Source organism: Colias eurytheme, chromosome 12 (assembly GCF_061535395.1).
Source record: "Colias eurytheme isolate Ceu_HAF_F1 chromosome 12, ilColEury1 Martin Lab GWU primary, whole genome shotgun sequence".
Classification (NCBI taxonomy): Eukaryota; Metazoa; Arthropoda; class Insecta; order Lepidoptera; family Pieridae; genus Colias; species Colias eurytheme.
Window position 1 is genome coordinate 4,283,647 of NC_142991.1, and position 14,595 is coordinate 4,298,241.

A 14,595-nucleotide genomic window follows, 5' to 3' on the forward strand; every position below is an offset into this window, starting at 1 on the left:
AAAACATTTATAAAATTCTCTAGATTAAATAGAAAATATACAAATTAGTACCTGAACATCTTCCATATCACCTTCAAACATGGTCCATCTACCAAAACCCGACATATTTTAACCAATCACTTCACGTTTAAATTTAATTCTTATAAAAAGCATATTACAAGTGCACTCGTGCGCATGTTTAAATCGGCTACGTGACACTGCAATGACAAAACACTATTTAATGTTTGTTCAGCAAATTATACCGCAAAATATTCTATGTTAGACAAGCCGCTTTCACACTGGCGTCGCTTGAGCAAAAGATTGAAGAACCGCTACGTTTTCGGCACATATATGTCTACTACTAAGACATTCGTGCGTAAATTTGTTAATGCTTTTAACTTTGTACTTTGTTTTTTCCTCAATAAGTCCACTCATAAAATCTCGTCACGAAAATATAAATGTAACGTTCCCTAAAATATCAGCATTTTTTGCCACTTTTAAACACGTAGCTGTTTGTAAGTCGAATGAGCGAAGCTTGGCCTAAAATTGAAATTGATTGCCCCGAGTCGTATTCATTGACGTGATTGAGGCGAATGGATGAAATGGGCCTTGCGAGACTGCTTGCTATAGTAATTGACCCAACAAAACGTACATAATATGCAATGTCCATTGATTTGCCTTGAGAAAATTGTCGCTGAGATTCGCTAACTATTGAAACAAATAATTTAAAGTGCAAATCTTGAAATTTTGCAAAGATGTATCAAACTTTTGCAGCACATAATATTTTAATTGTTAAAAAGATTTAATTTTTATTATAATTCTACTGTTTTTAAAAATACTTATAATTTATAAAATATTTTAATGATTAAGTATATTTTCTTCATTCTGATATGATAGCTGGTTATAGTTGACTATTCATGAAATTTTATAATTTTACTTTTCCAAGTTTTTTATATTTTACACTTTCGAATGTACGTTTCCCGTCAAGTGAGTCCAATCATATAAGTAGTTAGTAGTAGGACCTAGTTAATTATGAAAACGACGCAGTATACTCTATGATTAAAACACATCATAACAGCACAGTTGTTTATTACAAATTAAGTAAGAGTATAAGTGTAGGTTTTATGGCAAATTGTAGCTATGTCATTTTGTTCGCTCATCGATTACTGCGTTTGCTCATCCTTAAATCTCGTTCAATCTCATACTGGCGTACATCTGTCCGACCAAGGAAGTCTTGACGTTCCAAGTACCTGCAAATAAATAGGTATTAATATTTGTTTGCAAGAATATTTATTCACTTTTTCAATCAATTATTATGAGAGAAGATTAAGATATTTGAGATAGATACCTAGTTCCTATTCAAAACGCATTGCATTCATTTAATAACGTACACCGTTTTGAGCAGTGGTATCAACAAGTTCACATCAATTGAAAATCAATTTTATTTCCTGCACGCTCGCCCGGTTCCGAAACCCTGGCTTTTCGATATTAAGTCCGAGCAAAACGAATGTGTGAACTAAGCCACCACTGCTGCAACGTCAATACGACAATATAATAAAAATAAAATTTACCCAGCCTTTCCCTTGTTGTGACTGGTTATTTCTTCCTCGATTCCTTCATCCGCCTTATATGTATTCCAATCTAATTTGGACTTTTCTAGAGTTGACAATGTGTTCTTCTTATTCAACTGGCCTACAATACTGGACAATCCTGCTGGTTTTGCACGTGGTGAAGGTCCTTCTTTACATACTGAAAAAGTAAAATTAAATTTTAAATTACTTACTTAATACTTAAATAGTATCCGTTTTATAAAGAAACTACCACTATGAAAGGAATTTTAAATGAAAAAGGATAACTCAAGAGTACAATATGCTTTCAGCAGTATATATGGATATATGTACAAACACATATCATATAATCTCAAAATTGATTAAATGCATTATTAAAGATAAAACATTTGTTGGATTAAACTGCTTACATAATTATTATTATCGATGTTTATTCAAATTATTTAAAATTTGTTAATTATTTTTGGTTAAATTTAATTCAATAAAGGCAATTGTCTTTATTTCAATTTCTAGAATATTGTGAACTTCACCTACCTAAAGTTGGTTTTTCAGCTGTCTTTACTCTTTCTTTAATTACGTTATTTTCTACTACTATAGTTTCGCCTGCAAACTCAAATATCCTTTTTTCCCTATCCTTATCAGTGTTAGCTTTTGGTGGTTCGATTTTCTTTTTATTTGCTATATTGACGGTATCTCCCTTAACTGGTTGACTGATGATCTCTTGTGTTTTAGGTTTTGGTTTTGAATCCGTTCCTTCTAAGAATTTTGCCCACAGATCTTCTTCTCTCTTCTTTTCCTCTTCCGGATCAGCTGTTCCTTGTTTTTCTGGTTCTGGTTCTTTTGTTTCTTCTGTCTCATCTTTTTTTATTTTCTTCTTGGGTGCACTTTGTTGTTTACTCTTCCGCTTTTTTGTTTTAGTTTCAACTTCATTTTCAAACTGTTGTTCAGTTTCCTCATCAGCCGATTCTTCTTCTGAAACTTTCTCTGGCTCCTCTGGTACATAATCATCATCACTTTCACTCCCTGAAGACATCTGAAATATATGCCATCATTTTTTATAATAAATAATTTTAAATTTACCTTGATCTATATTTTTAAGATTAATGAAATGCAAGATTGATAATAATTAGAGCCAATGGCTATAAATAAGATTATAATATATACATGTTCAAAGATAGTAATTGTTTCGTATTCAGTTCCTTAAATAAAAATACTGGAATTTTATTACCACCAAAAATATATAAAAATTTAAAAAGGTAAATAATGACTTGAATGTTGATTGATTTTAGCAATAATTTCAAAATATAACTAACATTCACATTCTAAATTATACCTAGCTCACTGGCAATATACACAGTAACATTGTCTTTATTAGATTGCTGATATCAGATGCCATATATGCATATGGCATGAAAATAAAATCTATTTCATGCTAAACTAATATAAATAATAGCATAATAAATAATTTAATTAAACAATTAACATGCAATCAATATGATGCTAAGTTATTTAAAAAGTATTGATTATGAATAGAAAAACCAAATTCTGGCAATAAATTTTATTTTTAAATATTGGTTACAGAGACATTTACAATTTCTAAGGCTTCTTCTTATTCCTATTCCTATTTTTAACATTGGACACTTCATAAAAGTTGCTGCCTGTTTTGGTACGCTTCTGTGCTCTCTCAATAGCCCTTCTTCTTTTAGCTGTTAACTTTGTTTTCACAGGTGCCTCTCCATTTGCCTTCCTTTTCTTTCCTTGTTGAGTTATTTCTTCAATAATAAATGTACCACTGGCAGCTTGAATTCTCTGTTTCTTAATTTCCTTAACAGTTTCAGGATCATTTGTCAAATAATCTTCAACATCACTGCATTCTTTGTCATCATTGCTATAGAAACTACTAATATCTGAGTCACTATCATCACCATCTTGTTCTTTATCATCTTCAGTTTGTGATGTTTCTGTAACATTACTTTTATCCTCATCTTTATCTTGGGATTCATCATTCTCATCATTATTTTGTTCATCAATTCCTTTAAGTTCTTCTGGTATATCAACATTGTTTAATGGCTTGACATCATCTACATTATCAAATTGCAATCCTACTCTTATTTTTGCAAAATCTTGAGCTATCACTAATTTATTGATTTTTAAAGTTGGTTTATCTGTAGCATCAGTTTTAGTCTCTGTCTCAGTTGCCTCAGCAACATTTTCATCTGTTTTGTTTTCAGGTGCAATTTCCTGCGCTTCTTTTGGTTCATCATCCTTAGTTTGTTTGGATAATGGAATTTCAAATCCTTCCGGCGCAACATAGAATGGAAGCTTTCCTCTTTGCCAATCATTCAATACCATTTTAGCCACAGAACTAATATCAGGTTCTCCTTTCTTTAACAACTTTCCAGTTCGAGCTGCAAGTTTCTCTAAAAATTCAGTTGATGTATCCCAGCCATCTACCTTGTAAGTTTTAACTAGATATTCTTTTCGCACTCTTTTGATTACTTCTTCGATATAGTCTTCTGGATTTTGAACTAATTCAACTCTAACCACACCCTTGAGGACTTTTTCAGTGTCTGTTTCAGCGGATGGATACACAACACCAGGACAATCAATTAAGTATATCCTTCTCATTAATGTTATGTATTGCCAGACTTTCGTCTCACCAGCAATAGGAGCCACTTTACAGACTTTTTTCGCTCTTAATGTATTGATCACAGAAGATTTACCCGTATTCGGATAACCTATGAGCCCAACACTAATCTGTTTCTTATCAATGTGAAGTTTAGCAAACTGACGCAATAGATTAATTAATGATCCTTTACCAAATGGATGTGTCATAGATGCATGGAAAGCTATCGTTGGGTATTCTGCACTCAATATAGCTACCCATCGCTGTGTTACCCAATTCGGCACCAAATCTACTTTGTTCAATATGAATATTAAATGTTTATGGGGCTTTTCCTCTCTTAGAAACTTTTCAACATAGGGGCTCCTTGTACCCATAGGATCACGAGCATCTAGAACTTGTAGTAATACATCAGAAGAATCTATTACTTTGTACAATTCATTCCATATTCGTCTACTCATTCCAGCACCAAAAATCCACTCTCTTTGGCCGTCTTTCATACCTGTATCCTCACGCACTCTATCAATATCCTTGCTTTCATCATATTTTTCAGCACTTTCTTCAACTGCTTTAGACAATGTATCTAAATCATTAAATTTAAGGTTCACTCTCTTCCTTTGTTTCTTTGGACCAAATGTTTTATCAAATCCTTCTGTATCGAGAAGATGCACACGAGCATGTTTAGCCTTTTCATTAAGTAGAGTTATTGGTAAATTTGTTGGTTTCATAACAACCTGATATGGATTTTTGACTGCAGCACCAAACTCATCTTGAAACTTTTGTAGAGCATTCTGGGAAATAACCCTAGAATTTCCAAACCACTTTTGATTAGGTTCTACCCTTGCCTGAGTTCCCGAAGGAAGCCAACCTTGGAATGGAGCAGGTGTTAATATTTTTCCAGTTTTATCTCTTTTAGCTTTAAAGTTCCTGTACATCTGCAGTCTCTTTATAGTGCCTTTTGTACGTGGTTTACCAACACCCTTTAATCCTTCAGTTGGTCGATCAGGATTCATTGAATGTCCAGATTTATTGAATCCCTCTTTTCGGGGAGCCCCCGGAGCGGACCGTACTTTACCCATTTTGTGTTTGTAAAAATATCACTAATATAATGTTAGCACACAATAAAAATATACAACTAAACTTTAAGTTGAGGTTATGTGCATTGTGGACTTACACCACAATGTCCAATTTTCAATTGACAATTGACATAATATCAATACGATAAGCGAACTAACTTCACTTCATTGACAGTCATTAAAATAATAATGAAAAAACTTAAGATGCGTTAGAAAAGTTATACACACCTTAGAACCGTTGAAGGAGCGTCAAAATTGATAAATAGTCGTCAATCATATGAATCCACAAACGTTTAAAATACACACACAACCAATTACACCAAAATGTAACCGTAACAAAAAGTAAAAAACAACAGTTCGATTTTATTTAGTTTGTAGCAAACTTCAGACCAATGTTAATGTAGATAACAAATGATCTAGATACAGCAATAAAAATTACAGATAACATAAATGAAACATTTATATCTTTACTTAATATTTTTAACATCAATAACTGTCCACTATAAATATTCACTTAATAGTTGGCATTTTCTAAACAATAATTAACATAATATGCTATTCCTCTAGTAGATTTATACGACAAGTTTTACGATATAAGCCAAAGTGTTTATAGTTATTTTTTAGATTGTCATTATCTTTCAACTCATTTTTTTGTAATTTATAGCCACTTGCACATTACAAAATAATAAAAAAAGATATTCCCCGTTTTCCAATTACAGCAGTAGAGCGCATTATGTGGTATAATGTTTAACGTTGAATGTTCCAACTACAGCAACGCTTCGCACAATCGAGCACTAGAAAAAGTAAGGGCGTATTCAGAAAGAAAGCTTGAAACTTATAAGCGCTTATCGGCGCTTGTCATGTTCATATATTTTCCTGTCAGTGCTGTCAACCCGCGCAGGAAAATATATGAACATGACAAGCGCCGATAAGCGCTTATAAGTTTCAAGCTTTCTCTCTGAATACTCCCTAATGCGCGTGAATTGATGCGTGCAATCGATTTATCGATAGTAGTTATTAATTGTTGGAAAAAAATTTAAAGCTTTCGTTTCATTGTAGTTTTTTCGAAATAATCAAAGTTAATTCAAATTGTGTTAAAAAAATAAATATAAGTATGGATGAAGGTACAAACATTGAAAAAATGTTAATGAAAAAATCAAAATCCAAATTACTTAAAATAACCGTAAATATTTTTCAACCAATTATTATGTATACCACTTTATTTACACATTAATGAGGTTATTGCTAACTCTATGAATATTTTTTTTTTCAACACTGTACATAGCGCAACCTGCTGGTCAAGAAGCTTATATCTTATACACTGGAGATTTCGCTATGAACATTTGACGTGTAACAAGAAAATTGTTGTGTTCTATCACTTTCACACCTAACTTGGTATTGCCACTGTTAATACGAAGTTTTCCCAAGGCTACTATGTATGCTGTAATATTCTGTGCAAAAGGTTAGTTTTTGTACATGAGTTTGTTGATAAATTGCCAACAACGTCATTCAGAAGCATTGTTGGATGAGACAATTATTATTTATGCTAAATAAAATAAGTATCTGAACCAATTATTAAAAAGCGATACTCCCTGATTAAATGGGTAGTTACCATAATAAAATTGTAGCAACTCTCACTTTGACAATATGACATAAGTGTCAAAAAAATTGCGTCGCTTCTAATATTTAAGTTAATATTGTTGCGTATTTAATAAATATTTTCCGAATATTAATAATGTATTGCATTGTGAAAAATTGCAGAAGTTTTTGGACACCAAATTCTGGCCTATAATTTCACAGGCAAGTGTATATTTACGTTATTTACAATATTCCTCAATACTCATGCATTTACCTGTTTAGAATCATTATAATGGCAAAAATCGTCAAATTTATCATCACTTTACTAAGCAATCATGTTAAATAAGTTCTTTTGCTAATACTTTCATCATTTTTCAACAAGTTTTCAACAAACAAATTTAACAAGTAAGGTAACCATGATGATGGGTTTTTACGGATAGCGACGATAATTTAATGCTAAACAATATTATGATGAATATTTAGAACACCATTTTAAAAAATTTTATACTAGTAATGAAACAACACACGACATCGGTATTGCACTCACATATTGTGGTTTGTTCTTTTTTACATTGAAATTTATACTTTTTAACCTAATATTTTTTTGTTTTACGTATTTCAGCTTTCCAAAAATGAAATAAAAAGAAATAAATGGCTGTCCATAGTGCCTATCAAGGGTAAAATTTATCAACATGCCAGAATATGCAGTTTGCATTTTAAGCCTGAGGATTACGGTCCAGAAAAAAAATACCTTTTGAAAAGTGCTATACCTTTTTATTTACCACATTCTTGTTACTGCGTCTCAACTGATAAAGTAATTTTAATTATATTATAATTAACCACCATGAAACCATTAGTAACCGTACAGCTCCTGAAAGACATACGAATTTCTGAGAACTGTAATATCGTTACCACACATCAACACTAGCGATGCAACTCTCCCTTTGGAATATTGAAAAGTTTTAGACTGAAGCTTGAGTAACCAAAACGATGTTTTAATGTATGTAGCACTCATTTTAATTAAAAAATCGTAGTATGAGATCAAAAGTTATCAAGCGTTATTTAAAACTATCATTCTCTACCAATTAAAATGGTATGTACCTATAAGAGCGTTTTCACATTATCCGATCCGATATCGGATATCGGAAGCCGATAGCCGATATCCGATATCGGAGGGAAGTAAAATGTATGAAATATGTGCCTGTCTTTCACATTGTCCGGTCCGATATCGGATATCGGAACCGACACCGATATTCCCAGTGGCTATCGGACGATAATGTTCAGTGTTGCCAACTCAATTTTCGAAAAGGCAGTATACCAACAGCAAAAAAGCACTAGTTTGTGTATTTTCAGTCTTATAGGGCGCTCAATCTTTAAAAAAATTCTTTGCTTTTAACCTAAAACCCTTTCTATTAAAAGAAACCTTTTTTTATTAAGAAAACACACATTTAAGTATTTATAGGCATTTAAAATACGATTTATACGGCAGGTATTTTTATTTGCCGTATTAAAATATACGACAATTGGCTGAACTGAAGTAAACAAAAATATATTGCATTCTTAAATTCAAATATCTATCTTCGAATATCTCCCTTTGGAATATTGAAAAGTTTTAGACTGAAGCTTGAGTAACCAAAACGATGTTTTAATGTATGTAGCACTCATTTTAATAAAAAAATCGTAGTATGAGATCAAAAGTTATCAAGCGTTATTTAAAACTATCATTCTCTACCAATTAAAATGGTATGTACCTATAAAGATGATAATTATTCATGTAAGTTGACCAGTAATATTATAATATAAATACTGTTAAAAATATATGTCGTTATTATTTATAGACCATGATTTTTAGTTTTTTTTATTTCGAAAAATCCTGAATATACAAACCAGTGTGGTCACCCACAGAAAGAGACAAAAAACAACACTGACGTCATTCAAGGTTATATTTTCTTGTGACAAGTTAATGGTCATAGTGCAATCTCCAGTGTATTAGATATAAGCTTCTTGCTGCTGGTGCGTTTCACGTTCCAATTAAGCATCAGCATAATTCGGCATTGTGCGGCACTGAGTCGCATTATGCTCTGTAATTGGAAAACGGGGATTGTGACTGTATAAAATGTGCCGAGAGTCTGGAGTATTTATTATCTATCGAATTATACACTGCGTTAATCTGTCAAACTTGACATAATGAAATATGTCAAAGCAAACAAAAACAAAATGTCAGAACCTACGAATATCGAGTTGTACATTTTCGAATAGCAAGTTTTTATTGTATTTATTACTAATAATTTAGTATTCTTATCATATAAAAATGAACAGTCTTTCCGATAAGTACAGGTCTAATAATTTTGCAGCGACATTTTCGAATAAAGTGCGAGTGTTTAAGTCTTTGATCAACGCATAATAATAATTGATAAGATTATTTAGTGATCAGAACAGCTACCCCGATGCCTTTATGCATCAGACTCTATGAGACAACATGTATGACATGTTGTCAGAATTCAGTGTATCGGAATTCGATTCATTTGTCGATATACTAAAATTGACTCCTGTTGACCCTTTAGATACATTTGGTGAAATGTGGTATCCAGTGTTTCTTTGGTCTCTGTGCTCCTCAGTGTTTGTGCATACCTGTGCTGCACTAGTTGCGTTTGGAACACTAAGAAAGCATAAATACGGCAAGTTTTTTCCGGTACTCCTTATTGTAATGGGTGTTATGAGTCCAGTGACTTCTGGTGTAGCAAGCAGTGCCGCTATAGCCTTCATATACCGAGCCGCCAATTTAACAATGCCACCGATACATGCAATGATATGGGGAATAGGACAGACTGTCCTAGGAGCAGGAATTGGTTTTACTAGGATTTTAGCTACATTGTAAAAAAACAAAATGTATCAATGTATATGTAAAGTTATGTCAATTATGATAGAATAAATCTTTATAAATGGGGAATGGTGCTAAAATGTATGTTTTTAGCGTCTAGATTATTCAGCTTTGGTGTGGTAATACTCATTAATTTACCAATATTAGTCAAAATATAAATATATATGTATAGTTGTGTGCTTGTATTGTATAAGGAATCAAATTTTATAAAATGTATTAAGAATCTTCTTAGCAACTGATATGACAATCTTAATTATTCATAATAAGGGGTGACTGTTGTAATTATTCTATAGAATAATAAGGTCAGGACCTCTGTGCATAATGTAGTTTTTGTAACTAAGCATTCCATTACTCGAAATTCTTGTTCCTTTATGTTTCACCATATTAGATGTGATTTCCCACCGACATACCAAAATTTTTAAATTATTTTATTTAAATTATTTAAATTAAAAATCCATTTTTGGTAAACATATTGTAAAATTGACATTTCAATAATAGTTGAATTGTACTTAAGTCACTTATTGGTCCACTTATTGTACATAAATTAAACACTATCATTTTCTACAGTTTTCAAAGCCATGTGTTTATAAATTATAAAATAGAATGTATTGATACAATGTAGTTGTAGTGGTAGGTATTGTTCTTATTTGTATAAAATGTAACTGTAAAAAATGTAATGTATGGACTTATTTGATATATGAGCAAAATAAATAATCTGTTTTGTAAATATTTGCTGTTCCTTTTTCACTTAATCCTTGTTCACAAACATTTGTAATTTTTCTCCAAGACAAAAAAGTAAAGGTTATCAAATTATCTGCATCTCATCTTTTAAACAATCATAATGGTTGCTGAATATACTTGTATAATTTCTGTCAAGGTCTTAACACTTATCATATATCTAACAAAAAACATAATTACAATTAGTGAGGTTGAGAAAAAATAAAAAAATATGACATTTAAACTTTATTAAAATTAAATAACATCCTAATTATAAGTAACACATTATTTTCAAATTTCATCTCTGACTCAAAATTTATAAAAGTTTATTACAAAGTGCTTCCATGTGTATAATGTGACTTTGTACGCAATTCATGAGATCGTCCACTATCATCATCTTCATTACTTTCTTCATGGATTGTTTCATCAAGTAAAAGCGGTAATTCCAACTCCTCTCTTGTAAAACGATTCTGAAAAGAGATGGTAAATTTTTTATTGTATTTTGTTTAACATTTCTATCATACCTAAAGACTTGGAATCAAAGTCTATTTATTCACTGTCCTACACCAAAATAAAATTTACATTTAACAAATTTGCAAATTCTACTTATATTATTATACATATTACAATGTGGTACATAGATGAAACTGTGAGCTCCAGCCAGTACAAAATATGTGGATTATTGCAATATGTTCAAGGGGCACTTTTAATTGTATGGCAATACCCACATAATAATAATTTTTAGATGCTTATAATGTTTATGAAAAACTCACCTCAACCAAATCTGATTCTCTTCTACTATATGTGCTCATTCGTTCCTGCAATGATTTGGTTTCAGATGTAGCATCCTGTAATGCTAATTTTAATTCTATGATTTCTCTCCTTGCATTTGATAAAAGGTTTTCAGTTGTTGAGATCTTTTCAATTAGGTCCTTCTTTTCTTCCTCCAATTTTAATTTGGAATTTGACAAAGACTTTATTCTATTCTCATATAGTTTTAATTCTGAGTCCACATTACTAATTGTGCCCTGTTTTTGATCACTTTGTAAGTTTTTACACATTTTCTTAAGATATTGTACATTTTGTTCTAAAACAATTTTTTCTTCTGATATCAATCTTACTTCATTTTCTAATGCATTTATCTTACAGGTCATTGAAGCAATTCGAGCAGACTGGGTTTCTATAATTCTATCTTTATCTAGGACCTTTTCTTCTAAGCTTTGTATCTTTGAAATGTATGATTGAAGTTGCAATGATTTTGAAGCTGACTCACTTTCAAGGGAATGATTTGTGTTCTCTAAAATATTGGCTTCCACAGACAAACTTGCAAATTGCTCCAACATATCTGATCTATCTGCTTCTTTTTGAGACAGAAGTTCTTCTATCCTTCTAATTTCTGCAACATAATGTTGTAACTGTTGTTTGAGACTGTCCACTTCTCTTCTAGATTTGTCTAATTCAATTTTGGTCAGTTTTAATTCCCCATTAGCATCAGCCAAACTATTCTGTAGATGTTTATTTTCTATTACAGCTGTATCATATTGCTGAGTTAATCTCAATATTTCTCCATTTAAAAATGCCATTTGTGATTCATAATCGGAAATTTTGTGTTCAGATACTTTATTAACATTTAATTTTCTCTTAAGGTCTGATATTTCATTCTCCAGCTTGCTAATGTCAAATAACTGAGATTTAAGTTTTTGTTCTAGCATACTTGTATTTTCTGCCTTTTGATCTAATTCTAAAACTAATTTATCTCTTTCCCTGTCAATCATTTTTATATTTTCTATTAAATTAGATTTGTCATTCTTCAGTACTGATATTTCTGTTTGATAGTCTTTACATTTTTTCTCTAAGCCTTCAATAGTATCTTTTGCCATACTTAACTTCTTTTGGGTACATAATAATTCATTTTGTGATACTGTAGTGCTTCTTTCTGTTTCTTGTTGAATGTTTCTTATTTGACTGGCTAGTGTTTTTTCCTTTATCAATTCACTTTGTAGTTTTTTTAATTGATCTTTCAACATATTGCACTCGTCACGCAGTCTATCAGCAGAAGCTCTTCCAGTTCTGTTTGTCACTTTATAAGAACAATTTTCCTCTTCTAATTGTTCAATTTGAGACTGTTTAAAAGCTAAATCTCTTTTGAGTTTATCACATGAATCCAGGGCATCTTTATATCGAATATTGTGCTCTTGATTATCTCTTCTTAGTGAGTCTATTTCTCTTATAAGTGAGTCAATCTTTTTTTTTAATTTATCATTTTCGTCTTGAAGGTAGGTGCTCTTATCATAATTTTCTGTTCTGCTTGTCTTATATTGACTAAGTTGCTGGCTTAGTGATATATTTTCTTTAGACAATTCTGCATTTTCAATATTTAAATGTCTAACTATATCTTTATAATTGTTTTTGTTGCCATCTTCTTTAAAGATTGCATTTTTTCTTAAATCCTCATTTTCTTTTTTCAGCATCAACATTTTTTGTTCACTTTCACATAATTTTAAATGTAAGTCTTTTATGAAAGCATTTTCGGATGGTGAATTTGGATTTGAGATTTTCTCATTGCTTTTAAAATGTTTATTGAATAAATTCATGGCCTCATTTAATTTATCTTGAACATCATATATGTATCTTTCATACTTTTTTCTTTCATCCTCAAGTAGTTTTTGCAAATCAGTTTTTGCTAGGCATCTTGAACTAGACATGTCATACTCATAATTATTGATTAGTTTATTTTGTTGAATCTTGTTTGTTTGGGATAAAGTAAAGATTTTATCTTGTAGGCTTTTATTTAATTCTACAAGATCCTGAATTTCTTTTAAGAAAGCAGCCTTTTGATTGTCATGTGTTTGTGCTGAAGTTTGGTTCATGTTGTTTTTTGGAGACTGATCTCGTAAGTTTATTTCCGATAAATCCCTTTCTAATTTTGAGTTCCTTAAAACCAAATTTTCAATTTTATTTTGTAATGTATTAATTTCATTCATTGTAGCAGCAAGTCTTTTATTGCAGTCATCTTCAACTTTTAAAGCCAATGTGTCCATTTTTTTCAATTCATCTTTTAGACCTTTATTTTTGTCAGCAAGATCAAGAGCTCTAAGCATAGCTTCATGTTGTTTTTCTAGACTTTTTTCTAGTTCAGCCCTAAATTGCTCATTGGACTTTTCTAACTCCTTAACTTGTTTCATTAAATTATGTATTTTGTTCTCAGGTTTGTCGGTATAAAAATCTTTTGAAATTGCAGAGATTGGCCTTCCACCTTCTAATAAAATAGTGAGTCTTATAATTTCATTATCCCTATGGTCCACTTGATTTTTTAGTAATATAATTTCATCACTATAACTTTCAATTTTCTCTTGTAAAGACTGAATTGTTCTTGATAGTTCTGTATCTTTCCCTGAATAGTCATTTTTATCATTACATATACAAATTTTTGAAACACCAGTGTTATCCCCAGCATCCTTCCTCTTACTCCGATTACGGCTGCTTAGTGTTTCAGCACACAATCCTCTAAGGCTTAAATCCCTGACGTCATGTTGCAATTTACTTATCAAGTTATCTTTTTTCATTAAATCTTCAGATAGTGATTTAATTTTCCTTTGACTGTCTTTCACTAGTCTTAAATGTTCTTCTTTTTGTTGAATAATTTCGCGATGTAGTTGATTGTTTTCTTGAATTAATTTAGCATTATCACACTTGTACGGTTCTAATTCGATCATTAAATTATCTCTCTGTAGCAAAGCTTCTTTTGATAGATCCATATAATGTTGTAAACTTCGAGTAGTCTGCAACAAGTCAGCTAAAATACATTCTACTAAGCTTACAGCTTCAACAGGTAAATTGTTGTTGTATCCAAGCTCCTCCAGTTTTCTTTTTAAACAGAAATAATTCTCCCCCATTTTGCTTCTTCTATTCAAAATCAGCGAAACTAAACATAAAACTGATTCTTATTTTTAAGAATAATTTTATTACAAAGAAGAAAATTAAAGATAATTTGTGTTTTGTTTACATCCTAGCTTTTGGGTTGCAACTTGCAGTCAAATTGAAATTTGCCTAGTGTCAACTGTCAACTGCCAAATCTCTAATGTATCACCACAGAGTAAATAAACAAATATAGATAATATAATTTAAGTCTACGGCAATCAACTTTTTTAATGGTGGATTTTTATATTTATC

The 14,595-nt window shown here is 31.1% G+C and overlaps 4 protein-coding genes across 4 annotated transcripts in view; 1 reads left to right on the forward strand and 3 right to left on the reverse strand.

Annotated features, from left to right (window-relative positions):
• p130CAS (Serine_rich_CAS and FAT-like_CAS_C domain-containing protein p130CAS) overlaps nt 1-188 on the reverse strand; it is a 58,470-nt gene extending 58,282 nt beyond the window's left edge. The window contains exon 1 of the mRNA XM_090107740.1: nt 52-188. Within this exon, the coding sequence (XP_089963866.1) occupies nt 52-105 (54 nt within the window). The 5' untranslated portion in view covers nt 106-188. The remainder of the gene's footprint in view (nt 1-51) is intronic.
• An 863-nt stretch (nt 189-1,051) lies between these two features.
• Ns2 (nucleostemin 2) lies at nt 1,052-5,360 on the reverse strand. Its single transcript, XM_090107868.1, has 4 exons — nt 3,180-5,360; nt 2,082-2,580; nt 1,551-1,728; nt 1,052-1,229 (listed from the first exon to the last, which is right to left on the reverse strand). Exons 1-4 carry the CDS (start codon nt 5,247-5,249, stop codon nt 1,136-1,138), a joined length of 2,841 nt encoding a protein of 946 aa, XP_089963994.1. The 5' UTR covers nt 5,250-5,360; the 3' UTR covers nt 1,052-1,135.
• Nucleotides 5,361-9,022: 3,662 nt separating this feature from the next.
• On the forward strand, nt 9,023-10,437 carry LOC149903923 (transmembrane protein 170A). The gene has a single exon (XM_090108240.1). The coding sequence runs from the start codon at nt 9,304-9,306 to the stop codon at nt 9,700-9,702; it is 399 nt and encodes a 132-aa protein (XP_089964366.1). The 5' UTR covers nt 9,023-9,303; the 3' UTR covers nt 9,703-10,437.
• A 238-nt stretch (nt 10,438-10,675) lies between these two features.
• LOC149903924 (uncharacterized) lies at nt 10,676-14,442 on the reverse strand. The gene is made up of 2 exons (XM_090108059.1): nt 11,196-14,442; nt 10,676-10,892 (listed from the first exon to the last, which is right to left on the reverse strand). Exons 1-2 carry the CDS (start codon nt 14,316-14,318, stop codon nt 10,752-10,754), a joined length of 3,264 nt encoding a protein of 1,087 aa, XP_089964185.1. The 5' UTR covers nt 14,319-14,442; the 3' UTR covers nt 10,676-10,751.
• Nucleotides 14,443-14,595: the final 153 nt, after the last annotated feature.

Excerpts from the sequence above, each read along its gene's own strand:
- Ns2 (XM_090107868.1), bottom strand. The coding sequence starts at position 5,249 with ATGGGTAAAGTACGGTCCGCTCCGGGGGCTCCCCGAAAAGAGGGATTC. Across the intron at positions 2,581-3,179 it reads ACTTTTATGAAGTGTCCAAT|ATGTCTTCAGGGAGTGAAAG; the intron begins GTTAAAAATAGG and ends CATATATTTCAG. Across the intron at positions 1,729-2,081 it reads AGCTGAAAAACCAACTTTAG|TATGTAAAGAAGGACCTTCA; the intron begins GTAGGTGAAGTT and ends TTACTTTTTCAG.
- LOC149903923 (XM_090108240.1), top strand. The coding sequence starts at position 9,304 with ATGTATGACATGTTGTCAGAATTCAGTGTATCGGAATTCGATTCATTT.
- LOC149903924 (XM_090108059.1), bottom strand. The coding sequence starts at position 14,318 with ATGGGGGAGAATTATTTCTGTTTAAAAAGAAAACTGGAGGAGCTTGGA. Across the intron at positions 10,893-11,195 it reads GAGAATCAGATTTGGTTGAG|AATCGTTTTACAAGAGAGGA; the intron begins GTGAGTTTTTCA and ends ATCTCTTTTCAG.